The 18144-nt window shown below is 46.8% G+C and overlaps 3 protein-coding genes across 9 annotated transcripts in view; 1 reads left to right on the forward strand and 2 right to left on the reverse strand.

Annotated features, from left to right (window-relative positions):
- The window catches only part of SAFB (scaffold attachment factor B), a 46874-nt gene extending 38002 nt beyond the window's left edge, over positions 1-8872 (reverse strand). For 4 of the 5 annotated variants that reach the window (XM_050770112.1, XM_050770110.1, XM_050770111.1 and 1 more), the window contains exons 1-2: positions 8518-8872; positions 5446-5530 (exon numbers count right to left, since the gene is read on the reverse strand). In XM_050770112.1, coding sequence (XP_050626069.1) covers positions 5446-5530; positions 8518-8706 — 274 coding nt within the window. In that variant the 5' untranslated portion in view covers positions 8707-8872. Of the gene's footprint in view, positions 1-5445; positions 5531-8517 lie in introns of those variants that run through there. The other variant, XM_050770113.1, reaches the window with a different exon arrangement.
- SAFB2 (scaffold attachment factor B2) overlaps positions 1-18144 on the forward strand; it is a 170836-nt gene that overhangs the window by 124732 nt on the left and 27960 nt on the right. Inside the window, exons 2-5 of the mRNA XM_050770098.1 lie at positions 9069-9381; positions 10509-10596; positions 15458-15522; positions 15609-15812. Coding sequence (XP_050626055.1) covers positions 9193-9381; positions 10509-10596; positions 15458-15522; positions 15609-15812 — 546 coding nt within the window. The 5' untranslated portion in view covers positions 9069-9192. The remainder of the gene's footprint in view (positions 1-9068; positions 9382-10508; positions 10597-15457; positions 15523-15608; positions 15813-18144) is intronic.
- Positions 1-18144, reverse strand: part of RPL36 (ribosomal protein L36) — a 459247-nt gene that overhangs the window by 62266 nt on the left and 378837 nt on the right. Inside the window, exon 1 of one of the 3 annotated variants that reach the window (XM_050770934.1) lies at positions 8492-8495. The exons of the other annotated variants lie outside the window; for them this stretch is intronic. The gene's annotated coding sequence lies outside the window, so the exon portion shown is untranslated. Of the gene's footprint in view, positions 1-8491; positions 8496-18144 lie in introns of those variants that run through there. 3 annotated transcript variants of the gene reach the window in all.

Below are 18144 nucleotides of genomic sequence, written 5' to 3' on the forward strand. Positions count from 1 at the left end.
TATTTTATTTTTTTGAGACAGGGTCTTGCCCTGTTACCAAGGTTGGAGAGCAATCACAGCCCAATTATGGTTCACTGCAACCTCAAATTCCTGGACTCAAGCGATCCTCCAACCTCAGTCTCATGAGTGGATGGGACTACAGGTGCACGCCATCACACCTGACTAATTTTTCTAATTTTCTGTAGAGATGGGGTCTCACTATGTCACCCAGGTTGCTCTCCAACTCCTGGGCTCAAGTGATCCTTCCGCTTCGGCGTCCCAAACTGTTGGGCTTACAGACGAGAGCCATCTCGCACAGCCCCTAATAATTATTTCAAGAGTCTGCTAAACACATCAGTTGTGGAGGGGTACTGAGATTACTTGAGATACGCTTTCTGTAATTTTAAAGCATTTTGAATTTATACATTACAGCGGTCACTCTATTTTCAGTTAAAATCTTGATAAAACCTACCGATAGGTTTATCATAGTTGAAAGTAGTTGAAAATAATTAAGAAAACTTATAGACCTGCCTTATTAGATATCAAAACGTACTGTAAATTTCTAGAATAAAACTGATTACAAGAAGCAAAACAAAACAACAAATGAGACACAAAAGAGCTAGTATTGCTAGTATTTTACATGAAGTTCTAGAACGGATAAAACTAATAGTGAAAGTAATCACAACAGCGACTTTTATTTTTGCAGGGGAGGGGAGATGCACTGGGAGGGGCAGAAGTGATCTTTCTGATGACAAATGTTTCTTTTCTTTTTTCTTTGAGACAGAGTCTTGCACTGTTGCCCAGGCTGGAGTAAACAGGCATAATCTCAACTCACTGCAACATCGGCCTCCCAGGCTCAAGCGATTCTCCTGCCTCAGTCTCCCAGTAACTGGGGTTACAGACCCCTGCCACCATGCCCAGCTAATTTTTGTATTTTTAGTAGAAACGGGATTTCACCATGTTGGCCAGGCTGGTCTTGAACTCCTGACCTCAGGTGATCTGCCCACCTCAGCCTCCCAAAGTGCTGGGATTACAGGTGTAAGCCACTGCACCCAGGCTAAATGTTTCATATTTTTATCCCTACTACCTCACACCACATGCAAAATACATTCTAAATGAATTAAACCTCCAAATGTAAAATGTAAAAATAAAACCATAAATCTTGTTCTGTCTATATATAACATAGTATAATATATATATATTTTAGACTGAGTTTCACTCGTTGCCCAGGCTGGAGTGCAACAGCGTGATCGCGACTCACTGCAACCTCTGCCTCCTGGGTTCAGGTGATTGTCCTGCCTCAGCCTCCCAAGTAGCTAGGATTACAGGTGCCGGCCACCACACCCAGACAATTTTTTTATTTTTAGTAGAGACAGGGTTTCACCATGTTGACCAGGCTGGTGCTGAACTCCTCACCTCAGGTGACCCACCCGCCTTGGCCTCCCAAAGTGCTGGGATTACAGGCATGAGCCACCGCACCTGGCCTTAGAGTCCTATTTTTTATAATTTAAAAGCAAAGAAGTCCTTTTAAAGCACAACATTAAATCTAGAAGCCTAGTGATCAAAATACCACAAGTCGAATCAAATGACAGATTAAAACAATAGGAACATTTTATATAGAGTCCTTTTAACTCAATAAGACAAACAACCCAGCACAGAAATCGGCAAAGGGCATGAAAAGGCCATTCAGACAACACAAATGTCCAATTATCAGAAGCAGAAGCAGTATAATCTGTGAAGAAATGCAAATGAAAGTCTCACCTGCAGAAAAATGCAGATAAATACAATGAAATACTTTTCTTCTATTTAACAGGCAAACAAGGTAAGTTTGATGTTGAGTTGAGTGAAATAGGCACTCTCACCCACTGTTGGGACAGTTTTTTGGTTTTTTTTTTTTTTTTTTTTTTTTTTTTTTTTTTTGAGACAGCCTCACTCTGTCGCCCAGGCTCTCGGCTCAATGCAACCTCAGCCTCCCAGGTTCAAGCTATCCTCTTGCCTTAGCCACCTGAGTAGCTGGGATTATAGGCGCCCACCACCACACCTGGCGAATTTCTGTATTTTTAGTAGAGACGGGGTTTCACGATGTTGGCCAGGCTGATCTTTTGATCCGCCCACCTCAGCCTTCCAAAGTGCTGGGATTACAGGCATGAGCCACTGAGCTTGGCTGGGACAGCTATTTGTAAACTAGCTATGTGAAAATAAAAGGCCATATCCTTGGACTCTAGAATTTTCCTTTCACTGAGTTATCAAAAATTATATTACTTTCACCACACAAAGCTATTTATCTCTGGTTTGTGCAAACACTGAACATTGGAAGTACCAAGTGCTAACTGGAAACAAAGATCTCCAAACGTCTAGTAATAAAAAGACTGATGGGCTAAATTGCCTTATATTTACTCATACAGAAGATTATTAGCCTGTTACAGCAGGCTATTATGAGATTTTGTACAGCAAGATCAGGGGTTTTTTAATGAGAAAAATATATGCATACAGGTGTGTCTATATACCCTTATCTTTACTTTTTTCCTTTCTCACTCTGTGCCCAAGCTGGAGCGTAGAAGCACACTCACAACTCACTGCAGCCTTGACTTCTTGGGCTTAAGCAATCCTCCCACCTTGGCCTCCCTAGCAGCTAGGACTACAGGTGTGTGCCACCATGCCCGGCTCACTGACTTTTAATTTTTTGTTTTTCTAGACACAGGATCTTGCTCTGTAACCCAGACCTAAGTTTACTTTTAAACATTATACATACACACAAAGTCTGGAGAAGTATGCTTAACTTTTAGTAGTGGGCTGTTCCCTGACTGTGAAGAAACTTCTGCTTTTTACTCCCATGCATGTATTTTAAAACCTGGCGGGCACAGTGGCTCACACCTGAAATCTAAACGCTTTAGGGGACTGAGGTGAAAGCACTGCTTGAGCCCAGGAGTTAAAGGCTGCAGTGAACCATGACTGCGCCACTACACTCCATCTGAGGGACAGAGTGAGAACCCATCTCAAAAACAAAACAAAAAGAGCAACAAAAGCCTGTAGTACAAGTACTTGCGTTTATCAGAAGAAAAAGGAAAACAAAAGAGATCCACAGGCTCTATTTTTTCCTATTACGATTTCTTTCCCCATTCATTTTCTAGGACTCTTTCCCTTGGCAGAAGTTTACTTGAGTAAAGGCAAAAACATGCAATATATCATGAGCCACAGAAGTGACTTCGTTCTGCTGTTCTCCAGCGCTTACCCCAAACACTGTGGCCCGCCTCTCAGATATTTAAACTCAATACTTCACCACCAAGTATTAGTTATGATCCCATTTAGTTTTGGGCCCTAAGAACCAGGCCTTCAATTACAGGTTGGGCATCCCTATCTGAAACTCTGAAATCTTCTGAGCACTGACGTATTGCCACAAATAGCAAATTCCACACCTGATGTGCGGTGGGTTGCAGTCAAAACGTTAGCGAAAGCTTTGTTTCATGCACAAAATTATAAAAAATATGGTATAAAATTATCTTCTAGTATAGAAGAAACAAATTTTTTGTTTAGATTTGGGTCCCAATCCCAAGATTATCTCATTATGCGTATGAAAATACTGCACAAAATCCAAAAAATGAAACCCTTCTGGTCACAAGCATTTCAGATAGGGAAAACTCTACATGAACCAAGAGAACATTCGGTCCACAAGCCCAACTTCAGCTGATTCTTTTTTTTGTGGGGATGAAGTCTTGCTGTCCCCCAGGCTGGAGTGCACTGGCATGATCTGGGCTCACTGCAACCTCCGCCTCCCGGGTTCAAGCAATTCTCCTGCCTCAGCCTCCCGAGTAGCTGGGGTAAATTACAGGTGCCCGCCACCATGCCCGGCTAATTTTTATATTTTTAGTAGAGACGAGGTTTCATCATGTTGGCCAGGCTGGTCTCGAACTCCTGATCTCAGGTGATCAGCCCACCTCAGCCTCAGTGCTGGGATTACAGGCGTGAGCCATGGCGCCCTACCTTGGCTGATTCTTAAGCCAGTAGTTGAGTGTTACCAAGTTAAACCATTGCAGGGGAAAGAAACATAAACAAGATACAGCCCTAGTCCTCAACAATCTGGTCTTGACAGAAGGCAAGATGACATAGATATTAAACCAAGGTATAAGGAACTATGCCACGGGAAGACAGAGGACCCAAGGAGACGAGCTGCTATTGGTGGGATGGATCAGTTGTCTTTTGAGGAACTAGGTCTCTAAGGCAGACAGATGGGGAAGGGTGGGCAGAGCGACGACGTCACAGAGAACCAGGAGAGTAAATCATTTGTTTGGGGCCTGACACACAAACAAAGTACAGTGTGGGGGATGGGCGAGAGAGATGTGGGTAAGATGGTGAGAGTCATGTCATGTGAAATGTAACTTTTACTGTATAAGCAGTTTTTAAAAGAAATGTTAAAGTGACAGTTCTGTTTGAGCCAAGTGATATTTAAAAGGAATGTTATTTTCTACAAGTCCAAGCAATAGGAGGCTTAGGCAGTCCTAAATACTTCGTGGACTCCAGGTTGGAGTTCAGTGGTGCCATAACAGCTCAGTGCAGCCTTGAACTCCTGGGTTCAAATGATCCTCCCGCCTCAGCCTCCCAAGTAGCTAGGAAAACAGGCGTGTCTTGATGCCTAGTTACTTTTTTTTGGCGGTGGATAGAGGCAGGCCAGGCTAGTCTCAAACTCCTAGATTGAAACTATTCTCCTGCCTTGGGTTCCCAAAGTGTTGGGATTACAGGTGTGAGCCACTGTGCCCAGCATTTTTTTTTTTTTTTTTTAAAGAGACTGGGTCTTGCTCTGTCACCCAGGCTGGAGTGCAGTGGTGCAATCATAGGTCACTGCAGGCTTGAGCTCCTGGGCTCAAGTGATCCCCCTCCTGAAACTCCCAAGTACCTGGGACCACAGGTGCATGCCATCATGCCTGGTTAATTTCTTTTTGGTGGAGATGGGGGTCTCCCTGTGTTGCCCAAGTTGATCTCAACCTCCTGGGGGTCAGGTAATCCTCCCGGCTCAGCCTCCCAAGCAGCTGGGACCACAGATGCATGCCACCACACCTGGCCTTTTAAAAGTTTTTTTTTGTAGAGTTGGGTTTTGCTATGTTGCCCAGGCTGGTCTTGAACTCCCAGGCTCATGTGATCCTCCTACCACAGCCCCGAGTCGCCTGGGATTACAGGCACACGCCACTGTGACTGACTCCTGAAAGACTCCTTACTTAAGAACTGATGACAATCTACAGAGGAAAATGAATAAAGGGCAAATACTCCTTCCATCCTGTTGGAATTCCCAGACACCAAGGAAACAAAACACAGTAGAGAGATCTTTAAAGAAAATGCAAAGCTTCGCTGAAGGCTCCCAGTTCAGAGTGGTTCACAAGGCCAATGCACAGACAAGTACATGAGGCACATTAGCAATGAATTTGTTTTGAAGAAAGCACTTAACATGAAACTTGCTTATGAAATCCTCCATACCTTTGCTGGACCTCTTCGATGTTTTCTTGTTTCCGTCGGAGGTAATTTCAATTTCGTCAGGATTACCACCTTCATCTTCAATTGCCTAAAAAGAAGGGAAAAGTAAAGTTGATCCAAAAAGCCAGCACACACACTGCTTTCAGAGAGCCTTCAGGTGACAAGGAAACTGTATTTTTAAGATCAAAAAGCTGCTGCTGCCCTCACCGCCCAGGGCCTGTGGCCCATCCACTCATCTGTTATCTTGCTCTACACTGGAGACCGACTGACGCCACCAGTTCTTAGCTGGGTGGTCCCAGGCGGGTTTACTTAGGTGCTCAGTTTTTGCTTCTTCCTCCGGAACATGCGGCTAATAATAATATAGTACTTACCCTGGAAGACTGTTGTGAGGGTTCTATTAGCCATGAAAAGGAAGCACTCAACAAACAGTAGGCTTATCTGGTTCATCTTCTTCCTAAGCCCAGAAGAACTCAAAAAGGGAAAGGCACACTCTCCAATTTCTTCTGACTTTACTCACAAAATACTCTTTAACCCTCCAGGGACTCCCTCCACGCCGTGCCTGTACTCAGTACTGTGTGGATGGAATACTAACACTCACTGGTTGGGATCCTACTGTGTGTTACACACGAGACCAGTCACGACATGCATGACCTTATCCGATCCCCGTCATGTACATTCACGACTGACTCCAATACCTCATTCTCAACCACTACGTCATTGTGCCTCATCAGATATTAACAATTTCTTGGCACGCCCAGCCTCCCACCCCAGGACTCTGTCATTCACTTCAACAATGCCCATCCTCAGCACAGTGCCTGGCATCAACTAAGCCATCAGTACAGAACACGTCAATCATGATGACATTGCTAGAAACTTAGCTTCAGGTTAAGTTTTACTGGTAACTTTTCCAGTCTTTACTCTCCTGTCCCATGAGCACAAGTTTTGTTCACATCATTTCATGTACTGTTTTATTTGCAGAGGTTTGGAACCCTCGAAGTTTCCCAGGTGGGTAAGTCTGAATTGAGATAGGGCCTGGGGATTCCACAATTCATCTTTACCAGCAGCAACAAAAATCTCTCCTCTCAGAAGCCAGAAAAGGGACTGAAGTTCTTTCCTGGGATTAAGGAAAAGTACAATCACCAAGTCCCTCATCCTTTTCCCAGGGACAGGCAATTCTGAAACACCACTAGGAAAAAAGAAGCAATGCCCTAGGCAGGTGTTTCGTTTCCCCCTTTTGCTCTTTTGCCCTTCCTGGAAAAATAAACCAAGAAAGGGACAACAACAGGATGACAGAAACGGGAAGAGAACGAGATCAGAAAACTCCAGACTGGCTTGGGTGAGTAGCAGACAGGGATATGGGCTGGCAGTATTCGTGTTTTGGGACTACATCTTGAAGAAAATGAAAAGGAGAAGGAAGAAGGAACAAATCTGTGCTCTCAGAGATGACAGTGAGTGATGGGAAATCTCAGTCACCAGCTTGACAGGAAGGTTCAGTGCCATCACAACAGCTTTTCAGGCCTATGGACCGTCCGGGGAGAAAAAAAGGATAAAGCCTCTTAATTTGGCTTAGCTGATGGGAGGCCGCCAATCTCCACTGTCTGCGTTTTCTCTGGGTAAATATGTAGATCAATGAACTTCCTGCCTTGTCTGAGTAAAGAGAGAATCCACAGTGAAAAGAAACCCAAGTTTGAGCTTTTAAAAGGCCCATGTGACTCTGGCCAAGACAACTATCCACTCGAGCCCAGGGTTTCTCATCAGGAAAAAAAAAAAAAAATCTCTACTTCTCATCACCAATTAATAATAAAGCCCTGCGATCTCCGTAGTTCCGGAGCCAGGATGGTGGAATGTCGTCACCAGCCCCACTGCCTGCAGGGCCTGGGAGGGTGGGCGGCCAGGCGGAGCGACTACAGGGGAGAGAGGTCCCAGAGTAGCCAGGTGGAAGAAATGCAGAGAAAGAAACCGACAGGAATAAGGAAACCGCAAGCGGCTAACCTTTACTTGACTCTCTGCTTTTCCAAGGGATCCCTTTGAATCCCCCAAGGTAGGCGTTAGAGCCCCCGATCTGCAAATGAGGACTCGTGGTGGCACAGAGAGGAGAAGGGAATCGTGATGGCAACCACACACCGGAGTGTTTACATGCGCCAGGCAGCACGCCAAGCCTGCTCCACGCAACCTTATTTAATCCCCAAATCAAAGCCCTATTGCTTTTTTTCTTCTTACAGAGAAAGAGAAAAAAATAAATAAATAAAATAAAAAGGACTCAGAAGGGGTTCAAGGTCTTCTATGCCCAAGATCAGGCCACGGAGAGCTGGCAGGGTTCCCGAGTCCAGAGAGACTGATGGACCAGGGGAAGCCCAGGCTCTGCCCGCCTCCGGGGCAGTTCTGAGGCTGGTTTTAAAGTCCACCCCGGGTCTCCCCTCATTTCACATTTCGGGTCGCTATCGTCAATCCCACTTTTCCTTCCTGCCCTGTTACTTCACCGGGCGAGTACCGGCAAAACGGGAAAACGGGGTTGTGGTCGTTTTTTCTATTTTTCCCTTTGAGTCTGTCCCACGGGTGTCTCCTTTGAAAATCTGCCCCGATTCAGGCTGGTCGGTCCCCCGTGGGTCACAAAATCTCTTCCCAGGGGAAACCAAGCAGCAGGCCCAGGAATCCCACGGCCTGGGTTCAAATCCCGACGCCGCCCGTCCTCGGCCGTGTGACCTTGGCCGAATCCCTTCCCCTCGCCTAGGAAGTGAACGTTTCAGGGTCTCCCCTCCAGGTACGGAGGCGGGGACGAGACGAGGGGAGAACCCTCCTTTCGGGGGACGATGTCACCCGTCACCGCTTCTCCTGCACGCGCGCCGTTTTTCTGGTTCTCCCGGCCCCAATGCGGCGTTACTATTTGAACCCAGGCCCAGCCGGCCAAGGGACTCTCGCCGGGGCCTGGGAAGAGCCGGGGGACGCGAGAACACCAGGTCCGGGGAGGCCGCGAACGGGGCCGGCGGCGGACGCCAGGGCCCGCGAGCCACCGTCGCGGCCAAGAGGATCCCAGACCCACCCTGTGCCCCCCCCCCTTCGGGGCCCCAAATCCACCTTCTTCAGCCGCTCCATCAAAACGCTCTTGTTGCCGCTCGAGTCCACATTCCGTTTCCTCAGCTCCGCCCGCAGATCGATCACTCGCAGGTCGCTGAGGCGCCGCGTTCCGGTCTCTGACGAGGCGGAGCTCAGAGCCGCCGCGCCCGCCGCTCCAGAATCTCCTAGGCCTGACAGAGTCTCCGCCATTCCAGGGACCCTGGCTCCGCCGCCCACTTTCCACAGAACCGGGCCGGTTTTATCAGGCTCCTAGCACAAAATGGCGCCGCCTGCGAGGGAACCGCTCCAGTCGCCCCGGCGCGCCTCGCTTCTGCGCAGGCGCACCAAGCGCAAGCAGGACTATCCCGGTTGCAACTGCACATGCGCAGTGAGAACAACGCGGGGATGTGCGCAGTCGCGTTGCGTCTCTCCAGCCTCCCGCCGGGAACTGCCGGGACGCATGCGAGCTGCAGATTCGGCGCCTGCGCGTGGTGCCGGTGAACGCGCGGTTGGTCGACGCGCGAGCGTCCTTGCTGCTAAGTGCGCTCGTGAGGCGGTGCGCGTGCGCGTGCGCGGCCGCAAAGCGGGGCGGGAGGAAACGAGTGCGTTTTCCTCTTAGGCGGCGCCATTTTGTGTTCAGAGCCGCTCCAGCTGCCGGCGGTGTGCGGCTGAGTCGGTGGCGGAGACGGGAACGTGATGATGGCGGAGACTCTGCCCGGGTCGGGCGACTCGGGCCCTGGCACGGCTGCTCTCGGCCCGGGCGTTGCGGAGACTGGGACGAGGCGACTCAGCGAGCTGCGGGTGATCGATTTGCGGGCGGAGCTGAAGAAGCGGAACCTAGACACGGGCGGCAACAAGAGCGTCCTGATGGAGCGGCTCAAGAAGGTGAGGCGGCGCGGGGCTCGGGGGTGGCGCAGAAGGCTTGGGCACGCCCCCGCCAGTGCCTGTCACCGCGGCTCCCGGACCCGGGGCGCCCCGGGCCCGACCCGCGTCTTGGCCGACCCCGACTCGAGGTGTCGGGCACCCAGGGGGCCGGCTGTGTGACCTTGGCCCGTTACCGCCCCTCTCTGTGCCTGCCTTCCTATTCTCCTTCCACCTTTTCTCTTTAAGCGCGCTCAGCGTCCTGTCTTCTCGGCTGCCAGGGTGGCCCCGGGACCCCTCCTGGGTCTCCCTTTCGAGCCTTGGCTCTGTGACCTTGGGCAGGTGCTTTTCTCTCTGTGCCTCAGTTTCCTTCTCCGGAGAATGGGTGTCTGGCGGACTCCTGAGCTTTTACAGGAAAGGGGGCGGTGCTTGTTCTTGCCCCAGGGCCTTAGCATTTACGAAGCTGTCCACCCGTGTCCCCCAGATCTCGTGGCCGGCCCCTTGTCATTTCGGGTGTGCCTGAGACATCACCTTCCTGAGCGCCCTCCCTAATGCGCCGCCCCACCTCCTTGCCAGCTCATTCTGCGTTTATGTCGTACCTCGCTGAATGCAGGGGCTAAATGCAAGATATTAAGTGGTTGGGGATTGTCTGTCTCCGCAACTGGAACAAACTCCTTCAGCATAGGGAGGGAGCTTGTGGGTGCCCAGTCCTGGACCCGGCAGGTGGCAGGCACTGAGGGACCTGTTGAATTTCCCCAGGGTGGCTGCTGTTCCTCCTCACCAGCGGTGGCCAGCCCTTCACCGAGGCCGGGCCAAGTGCAGCCTCTCTGTTCTGATTTGTCCCATCACATAACTTTAAAGTCGAAGGTTGGGCAGTGTCGAGTTGAGTTGCCGTTTTGGAACTGGTCCTTGACCCCAGTTCTGGAGCTCCTGCTCGCAGCCTCCCTCTCCTTTGTCATTTGGACCCAGAGAGACCCAAGCTGTGCGGGATTCCTCCTCCGCCTTTTGGGCTTGCGGCCCAGATAGCTGACCCGGAGTTGCTCTCTACAAGGACGCGTTTGCCTTTGTTTCATGGGAGGTTGTTACTTGTAAGGAACAGTGTGTGCCCTGCAGCTCTTAATCATGTTGTAAAACTCATCTGTTCCTAATAGGCGGTTAAAGAAGAGGGGCAAGATCCTGATGAAATTGGCATCGAGTTAGAAGCCAGCAGCAAGAAGTCAGCCAAGAGATGTGTTAAAGGTATTTACTTGTACATATGATGCTTGGGGCTTGAGTGTTTAGAGAATTTAGAGAAATGGTGTGTCGTGCTCTTCCCGCCCTCTAGGCTGGGAGAACTTCTCTGGTCCTCGGTGTCTCCCACTAAGAGTTAGCTTTGCTCATCACCACCTAACAAGTAGCTGTGTCAAGGGCACAGGGAGGAGGAAAGAGATGTACGGGTGCCAAGTGCAGTTAAAATACACGAAAAACGTTTCAGCTTCTGCCATTGGGATTAAAAGTCAACTAGAGAAAGACAAGCTCTTAGAGCTACTTCTACGGGTCTGAGGAACCAAATGTTCCTTCCTGGTTCAAAAAAGAGGTCTTAACGCAAGGAAAAGGACACCAATCCGAGACTGAATAAACTCAGCTTTGCTAGGGTCCAGAATAGATTGTTGGGGTATTTGCACTCAGCCTATTTTTTTACTATTACGGTTTTTGAATGTGAAGATTTAATTCACAGGACCGTTAAATTTATCAGGTTAAGGTGTGCAATTCAGTGCTTCCTAGTGCATACACAAGGCTCTGCGTCCACCACCACCGTATTCTTCTGGATTTTCACAGCCCCAAAAGGAAACCCGGTCCTCATTAGAAGTTAGTTGCCTTACTTTTCTCCCTCCAGCCCCTGGCAACTACTAATCCATGTTCTGTCGGCATAGATTTGCCTATTGTGGATATTTCATGTAAATGGAATTGTATAACATACGGCCATTTGTATCAGCTTTCACTTAACGTAATGCTTAAAGTTCATCTGTGTTGCAACATGTATTGATACTTCATTCCTGTTTATGGCTGATACCAGTTATTTTTGGAAGCATTGAATTCCATAAAAGTTTGAAACTTTGAATATCCCAATTGGTATTGTCCTCATTGTTAGGTTTTATGGTGATAAGGATAATGTAATTTATCCTTATTATATTATATTATAATAATATAATAATATAATTTAGGTTTTCTGTGCAGGGGGCCTGTTTTCTTGGAAAAGTGCTAAATTCAGGCAGTGGAGGATCGGTGCTTAGAAAATAGAAATTGTGCATTTTTAACAATTTAGTTGTTTTTTTTAACAGCTTTTTCTTAATGTGTTTCATAACACATTAACTGTTTAAAACGTGTGCGTGTGGTTTGAAAGGTTAAATCTTTTAGTTAGGTTGCATAAGAGCTTGAAGTTAAAGTTTACTTTTGAAACATGGATGTGTTTTTATTGTTCTTCTGACTGTCAGTATTTCAGCTAGAAGGCCTGACTGCCTGTGCAGATTCAGAATGTGAGAAACTGGTCTACAGCAGGAAATACAGTTTATCTCTTCTCTTTAGGTGTTAACTTATGCATGATCTGAATTTTTTTTTTTAATGGTTGGGAAAACTGCTTAACAATAAAGTTTAAAAGTTTTTTTATGTAGGTGCTCATTTTAAAACTGTAAAGTTCAAGACTTACTCTAACTATCCTTGGCTTTTAGCAGGAATTTAACAGGGAATTTTTTTTTTTTTTTTTTTTTTTTTTTGCGATGGAGTTTCGCTCTTGTTGCCCAGGCTGGAGTGCAGTGGTGCCGTCTGGGTTCACTGCAACCTCTGCCTCCCGGGTTCAAGCGATTCTCCGCCTCAGGCTCCCGAGTAGCTGGGATTACAGGCGCCCGCTGCCATGCCTGGCTAATTTTTTGTATTTTTAGTAGAAACGTGGTTTCACCATGTTGGCCAGGCTGGTCTCGAACTCCTGACCTCAGGTGATCCACCCGCCTGGGCCTCCCAAAGTGCTTGGATTACAGGCATGAGCCACCATGCCTGGCCTAGCAGGGATCATTTCTAATGATCTTTGCATCATTAGAAAAACTAAACTTTAGCTGAGTGCTTTGAAGACCTGCCTGAATGCCTAGATTAAAGCTTAGGTCGATTCAAAACTACTTGGAGTTAGTGTTTTGACAGGAAAGCTTGGATGATAAAGTTCTTCTGTTGCTTTAAAAATGATATATGTAGCCTCAGCTCTAGTGAGGATTAGAAGGGCTTCTGATAGCTTCCCATTCCTTTTTCAGAGAAGTAACCAAGCCCAGAGAGAGCCCAGGTCTTCAGGTGGAGCTCATCCCCTGCGGGCCTCATCTTCCATCCTGAGCTGCTGATGTTCTCTAGAGGTGTCAGGGCACCTGGCTAATGGATAAAGCGCAAGTGCCTTAGGACTTTGTGGTTGCAGTTGGGGCCTGTTATTACATACAGCTGTTAGATCAGGAGACACTCAATTACTTTTCTTTTCGAGCACTATGCAGCAGCGTTCAGTTGAGTCCAAAGTTGGACTCATTCTGGGAACTCACCAGTAACTGCTTTGTTGCAAGAATTGAAGCAGCCAAACTTGTTGAGAGAAAGTGTCCTCATTATAAATCAGAGTAAGAGTCTTCACCAAAATTAGGAGTCCTAGGCAACATTGTAGGTGGGTTTGGAAAAAATAAAACTTGGATTAAAAATTTAAGTTTTAGATACCATGTGGGATTAAAGTCGGATTTTCTTACATCTGTGTCCCTGACAGCGGCAGCTTTTCGTTGGCCAATGCCAGGTGCTGGGGATTGGGGCGTCGCCTGTCTACGCCACATTAGCTTTTCGGTGATGCTCCTTGGTCAGCATTTCTCCTATTTCCGTCCTATGTGGGCACTGCAGGCTACTATTTAGGGCCTAGAAATTGGGTGCAATTACCAAACAGTTTTAGACAACGTATTTCAAAAGGAAATGCTGTGTTTAGATGTCATGGGAAGTGGGACAGCTGAGTTTCAGAGTGCCAGCTTTGGAGCCCAACCAAATTCTCGTGTGTCAAACGCAGATCATAAAACCTGCTAGCGTTGTTAGGCGTCTTAAGTGGTAGACTGGAAAAAGCTCACGTTGCGAGACATGCAATTAAACTGCATTTCTTGAGTGATTATTGATAACAGTGGTGAGTGAGACTCTTAAGTTGTAGACCCTGCAGGTTTTTTATGTTTAATTTTCTTTTTTGAACAATTTTTGGAAGTAATACTTTTAGATAATTTGGAAAATGTAAAAAGTATGCATGTGAAAATAAAATTATCTCTAATCTTACCCCTGAGTATTTTAACTATTGTTGGTGATTATCTTAGCCTTATCCACCCGGATTTTATAAACATATCCTCGCATATACGCTCGCATGGATACAAATAGACACCGGCTTTTAAGAAACGTGTATCTTTTTTTCTGTTTGATTTTTCTTTATGGGTGTGTGTGTGAGAGAAACACAGTCTTACTCTATTGCCCAGGGTGGAGGGCAGTGGCATGATCGTGGCAGCCTCAAGCTCCCAGGCCCAGAGCACTCACCCACCTCACCCTCGCCAGTAGTTGGGAGTACAGGTGCATAACACCATGCCTGACTAATTTTTGTATTTTTGATGGAGATGAGGTCTCACTGTGTTGCCCGAACTTGTCTCTTAATTCCTGGGCTCAAGCGATTCACCTTCATTAGCCTCCCAACGTGCTGGGATTACAGGCGTGAACCACCGTGCCCACACTGTGGACATTTTTTCTGTTTCATTAAATATTCTTTAAAAGCATACGTTCTTTAAACATTGTGAGACATTGGATGGTGTCCCACAGGGTTTCTCAGTATTGGCACTATTGACAATTTGGGCCGAATAATTCTCTGTGGTTGGGGATTATCCTTTGTATTGTAGGGTCGTGACCAGTGTCACTAGCTGCTGATGCTAATGGCATTCTCCCAAGTCATGACAACCAACAGTGTCTCCAGACATTGCCAGCCATTCCCCCCGGTTGTGAACCACATCTGAATGAAAATGTGCTGTAATTTGTTTCCCTTTTGGGTGTTTAACAGGTACAATAGGACAGATATCTATGTTTCGAACTCCTTGTCAGATACCCTAAGACTCAAATTCCTGGAATAAAGGGTATGCACATTAGTAAGGTTTTTGATAAATATGGAGCCTCAAGTTTATTCTCAAGGTTTCCTCTCTTGATCCCCTCCAGCCTCCTTTTGCAATACCTAGCAGAATTCTATCAAATAGTTATTTTGTGGTCACAAAACCCAGGATGATTCTCAACTTTATGGCAGCCTTTGCCTTTTGCCTTGGGGGGAAAAAGTTTTTGAGCTGAAAAATGACAAAGACCTACTTGAAATGGGTAGAATATAGGGAGAGCCAGCAAATCACTAACTCAATATTTTATGTTGCAGTTCTTTGGTTACTAGATGGGTATTGTATTTTTTTTGTCGTTGTTGGTTCAAAATGCCTGTTTTTATCCTTTGTTCATTTTTTTGTGATTTTTTTTCTTAGGTTTGGAGTGTTTTTGAAATATTTGGAAACTTTTAGATATTTTGTGGTAAATCAGACTACTCTGATAATCTAACAGGAATCCTAATTTTCATCTCCCTATTGATGTATTACTTAGAACACCAATTGAGGCCGGGCGGCGTGGCTCACGCCTGTAATCCCAGCACTTTGGGAGACGGAGGCGGGTGGATCACGAGGTCAGGAGTTCGAGACCAGCCTGGCCAATATGGTGAAACCCCATCTCTACTAAAAATAGAAAAATTAGCTGGGTATGGTGGTACACGCCTATAGTCCCAGCTGCTGGGGAGGCTGAAGCAGGAGAATCGCTTGAACCCGGGAGGCAGAGGTTGCAGTGAGCTGAGATCATGCCACTTGCACTCCAGCCTGGGCGACACAGTGAGACTCCATCTCAAAAAAAAAAAGGAAAACAAATTGAGACAAAATTATGTGTGACAAGAGAAGGGAGACTTAGTTTCTCTTGTAATGTGTTCTGTTCTAAGATTGAAATCTATTCTGCATAAACTAATTATGAGGTAGAACTTGAGTGTTATCTGATTGAACAATTATTCTGTAATTAGGACTGAAGATGGAGGAGGAAGGCACAGAAGATAACGGCCTGGAAGATGATTCCAGAGACGGGCAGGTAAGTGATGTCAGGGTAGAGACGACAAGCAGCAGCTCCCTGTCCTGGTCCAGGTGGTCGTTAACGACTCTTTTTCCTCTTTACAGGAGGACATGGAAGCAAGTCTGGAGAACCTTCAGAATATGGGCATGATGGACATGAGTGTGCTAGACGAAACTGAAGTGGAGAATAGCAGTGCTCCAGATTTTGGGGAGGATGGCGCGGACAGTCTTCTCGATTCCTTTTGTGATAGTAAAGAATACGTGGCTGCACAGCTGAGACAGCTCCCGGCTCAGCTCCCAGAGCATGCTGTAGGTAACTTGGAGACACAGCGGGTTGTGCCCGTAGCCCCGAGGCACCTGGCGCTTGCGTGCTGTTCATGTGAGGGAGAACACAGCTAAACCGCCGTGAACACATAGTTCAGTGTCTAAATCCTGCTGTTAAACCATGTCCATTTAAATGCTGTGTAGGTCAGGGATTAACTAATAGATAGCTTTTCTGTAGTACTGGGGAGTGTTTTTATAATTGGCTGGGAGACACTTTGAAAGCATGTGGTAAGTCATAAAATAGAAAGCTCTGACATAAAAGATTTTTGTTTTTTGAGATGGGGTCTCACTGTTACCCAGGCCGGTCTTGAACTTTTGGGCGCCAGTGATCCTCCCGACTAGCTGGGCTTATTGGCACAGGCCACAGTGCCCAGTAAGTTTTTTCCCTGTAAAAAATAGTTTTAAGAAACAAAAAAGACGTTTTATTTATTTAGAGACAGGGTCTTGCTCGCTTGTGCAGACTGGAGTGCAGTGTTGTGATCATAACTCACGGCAGCCTCAGCCTCCCAGGTTCAAGCACTCCTGCAGAGCTGAGACTACGCTGAACCACCATGCCCAGCTAATAAAAAAAAAATTTTTTTTTTTAGAGATCATTAGGTTACCCAGGTTGATCTTGAACCCCTGAGCTCAAGCAGTCCTTCCGCCTCAGCCTCCCAGAGTGCTGGCATGACAGGTGTAAGGCCGCACCCAGCTCAGAAATGGTTTCTAATCTCATCATGGAGATATTCCTCTTAATGTTGTGTTTTTTTGGTTTTTGCTTGTTTGTTTTTGAGAGGAGTCTCACTCTGTCACCCAGGCTGGAGTGCAGTGGCAAGATCACGGCTCACTGCAACCTCCGCCTCCCGGGTTCAAGCAATTCTCCTGTCTCAGCCTCCTGAGTAGCTGGGACCACAGGCACGCACCACCACGCCCAGCTAATTTTTTTGTATTTTCAGTAGAGATGGAGTTTTACCATGTTGGCCATGATGGTCTCCATCTCCTGACCTTGTGATCTGCCTGCCCTGGCCTCCCTAAGTGCTGGGATTACACACTTGAGCCACTGCGCCCAGCCACCGGGCTAATTTTTTATATTTTTTGGTAGAGACAGGATTTCATAATGTTGGCCGGGCTGGTCTCAAACTTCTGACCTCAAGTGATCCGCCTGCCTTGGCCTCCCAAAGTGCTGGGATTATAGGTGTGATTCACCACGCCTGGCCTGTTAATGTTTTAAGCAAGGTTAAGCAGTTACATTAAAAGATGTAAAGTACAATGAAGACAAGTACCAACCATGCTCCCCAAAGGGACTGACTGAGCATCCTTGTATGTAAAGGAGGACCTTTGCTTAGGGCTTTCCCAGCTTTTCACTTCTAGTGTTTTGGCATAGAGCTCTCTGGTGGGGCTATTCAAATACCACAAGCCATCACTGTCTTCAAGCTGATCTTCATTTTAATCTGACGTCATGTGCCCAGTAGGTGGTTTTACTTCCTTAAGGCATTGCAGCTTTTAGCTTGGGGGTGGAAATGCCTCCGTAGGACTGAACCTTAAACCTTACGGTCAAAAGTCATTGCCTCCAAATTTATCCTCCTTTGATCTAGGGCAGCACTGAGGAACTGATTAGCTGCCTTTCTCAGCCTGGTGCTGCTGTGTGTTTATTATTTTCAGAGTGTGTATTTCTCAGTTAATGGAGGCATCCAGGTCATGGGTTCAAATCTAGAAAAGGAAAAAAATATTTGGGAGTGATCTTTTTGTAGTTCACTTAAGAGCTTCAAATTTAGTAAAACTTGGTGATAACAAGTTTTTCTTTTGTTTGGCATGTAGTAAAGAGAGAAAAAGACCAAGTTAAATGTTTGTTTTTAATAAAATAGGCTAGGAGGGCCAGGCGTGGTGGTTCACGCCTGTAATCCCAGCACTCTAGTAGGCTGAGGCGGGTGAATCACCTGAGGTCAGGAGTTCAAGATTAACCTGGACATGGTGAAACCCTGTCTCTACTAAAAAATACAAAAAATTAGCCGGGCGTAGTGGCACATGCCTGTAATCCCAGCTACTCGGAAGGCTGAGGCAGGAGAATCACTTGAACCCGAGAGGCGGAGGTTGCAGTGAGCCAATCGCGCCATTGCTCCAGCCTGGGCAACAAGAGAGAAACTCCGTCTCAAACGAATGAAAGAATAAAGTAGGCTAGGAGAAAGTGCCCGGTGAGTGTTACCTTAAGAGTATTGCTGCCAGGTGAAATTGGAGGAGCACAGTTTATCATTTTTGAGTTCTGCTTTAGAAATCCTGTGGTTGGAGGGTTATGTGTTAATCACCAGTACTTAGAAACTGCCTGGGAAATTGATTCGTT

Source organism: Macaca thibetana, chromosome 19 (assembly GCF_024542745.1).
Source record: "Macaca thibetana thibetana isolate TM-01 chromosome 19, ASM2454274v1, whole genome shotgun sequence".
Lineage (NCBI taxonomy): Eukaryota > Metazoa > Chordata > Mammalia > Primates > Cercopithecidae > Macaca > Macaca thibetana.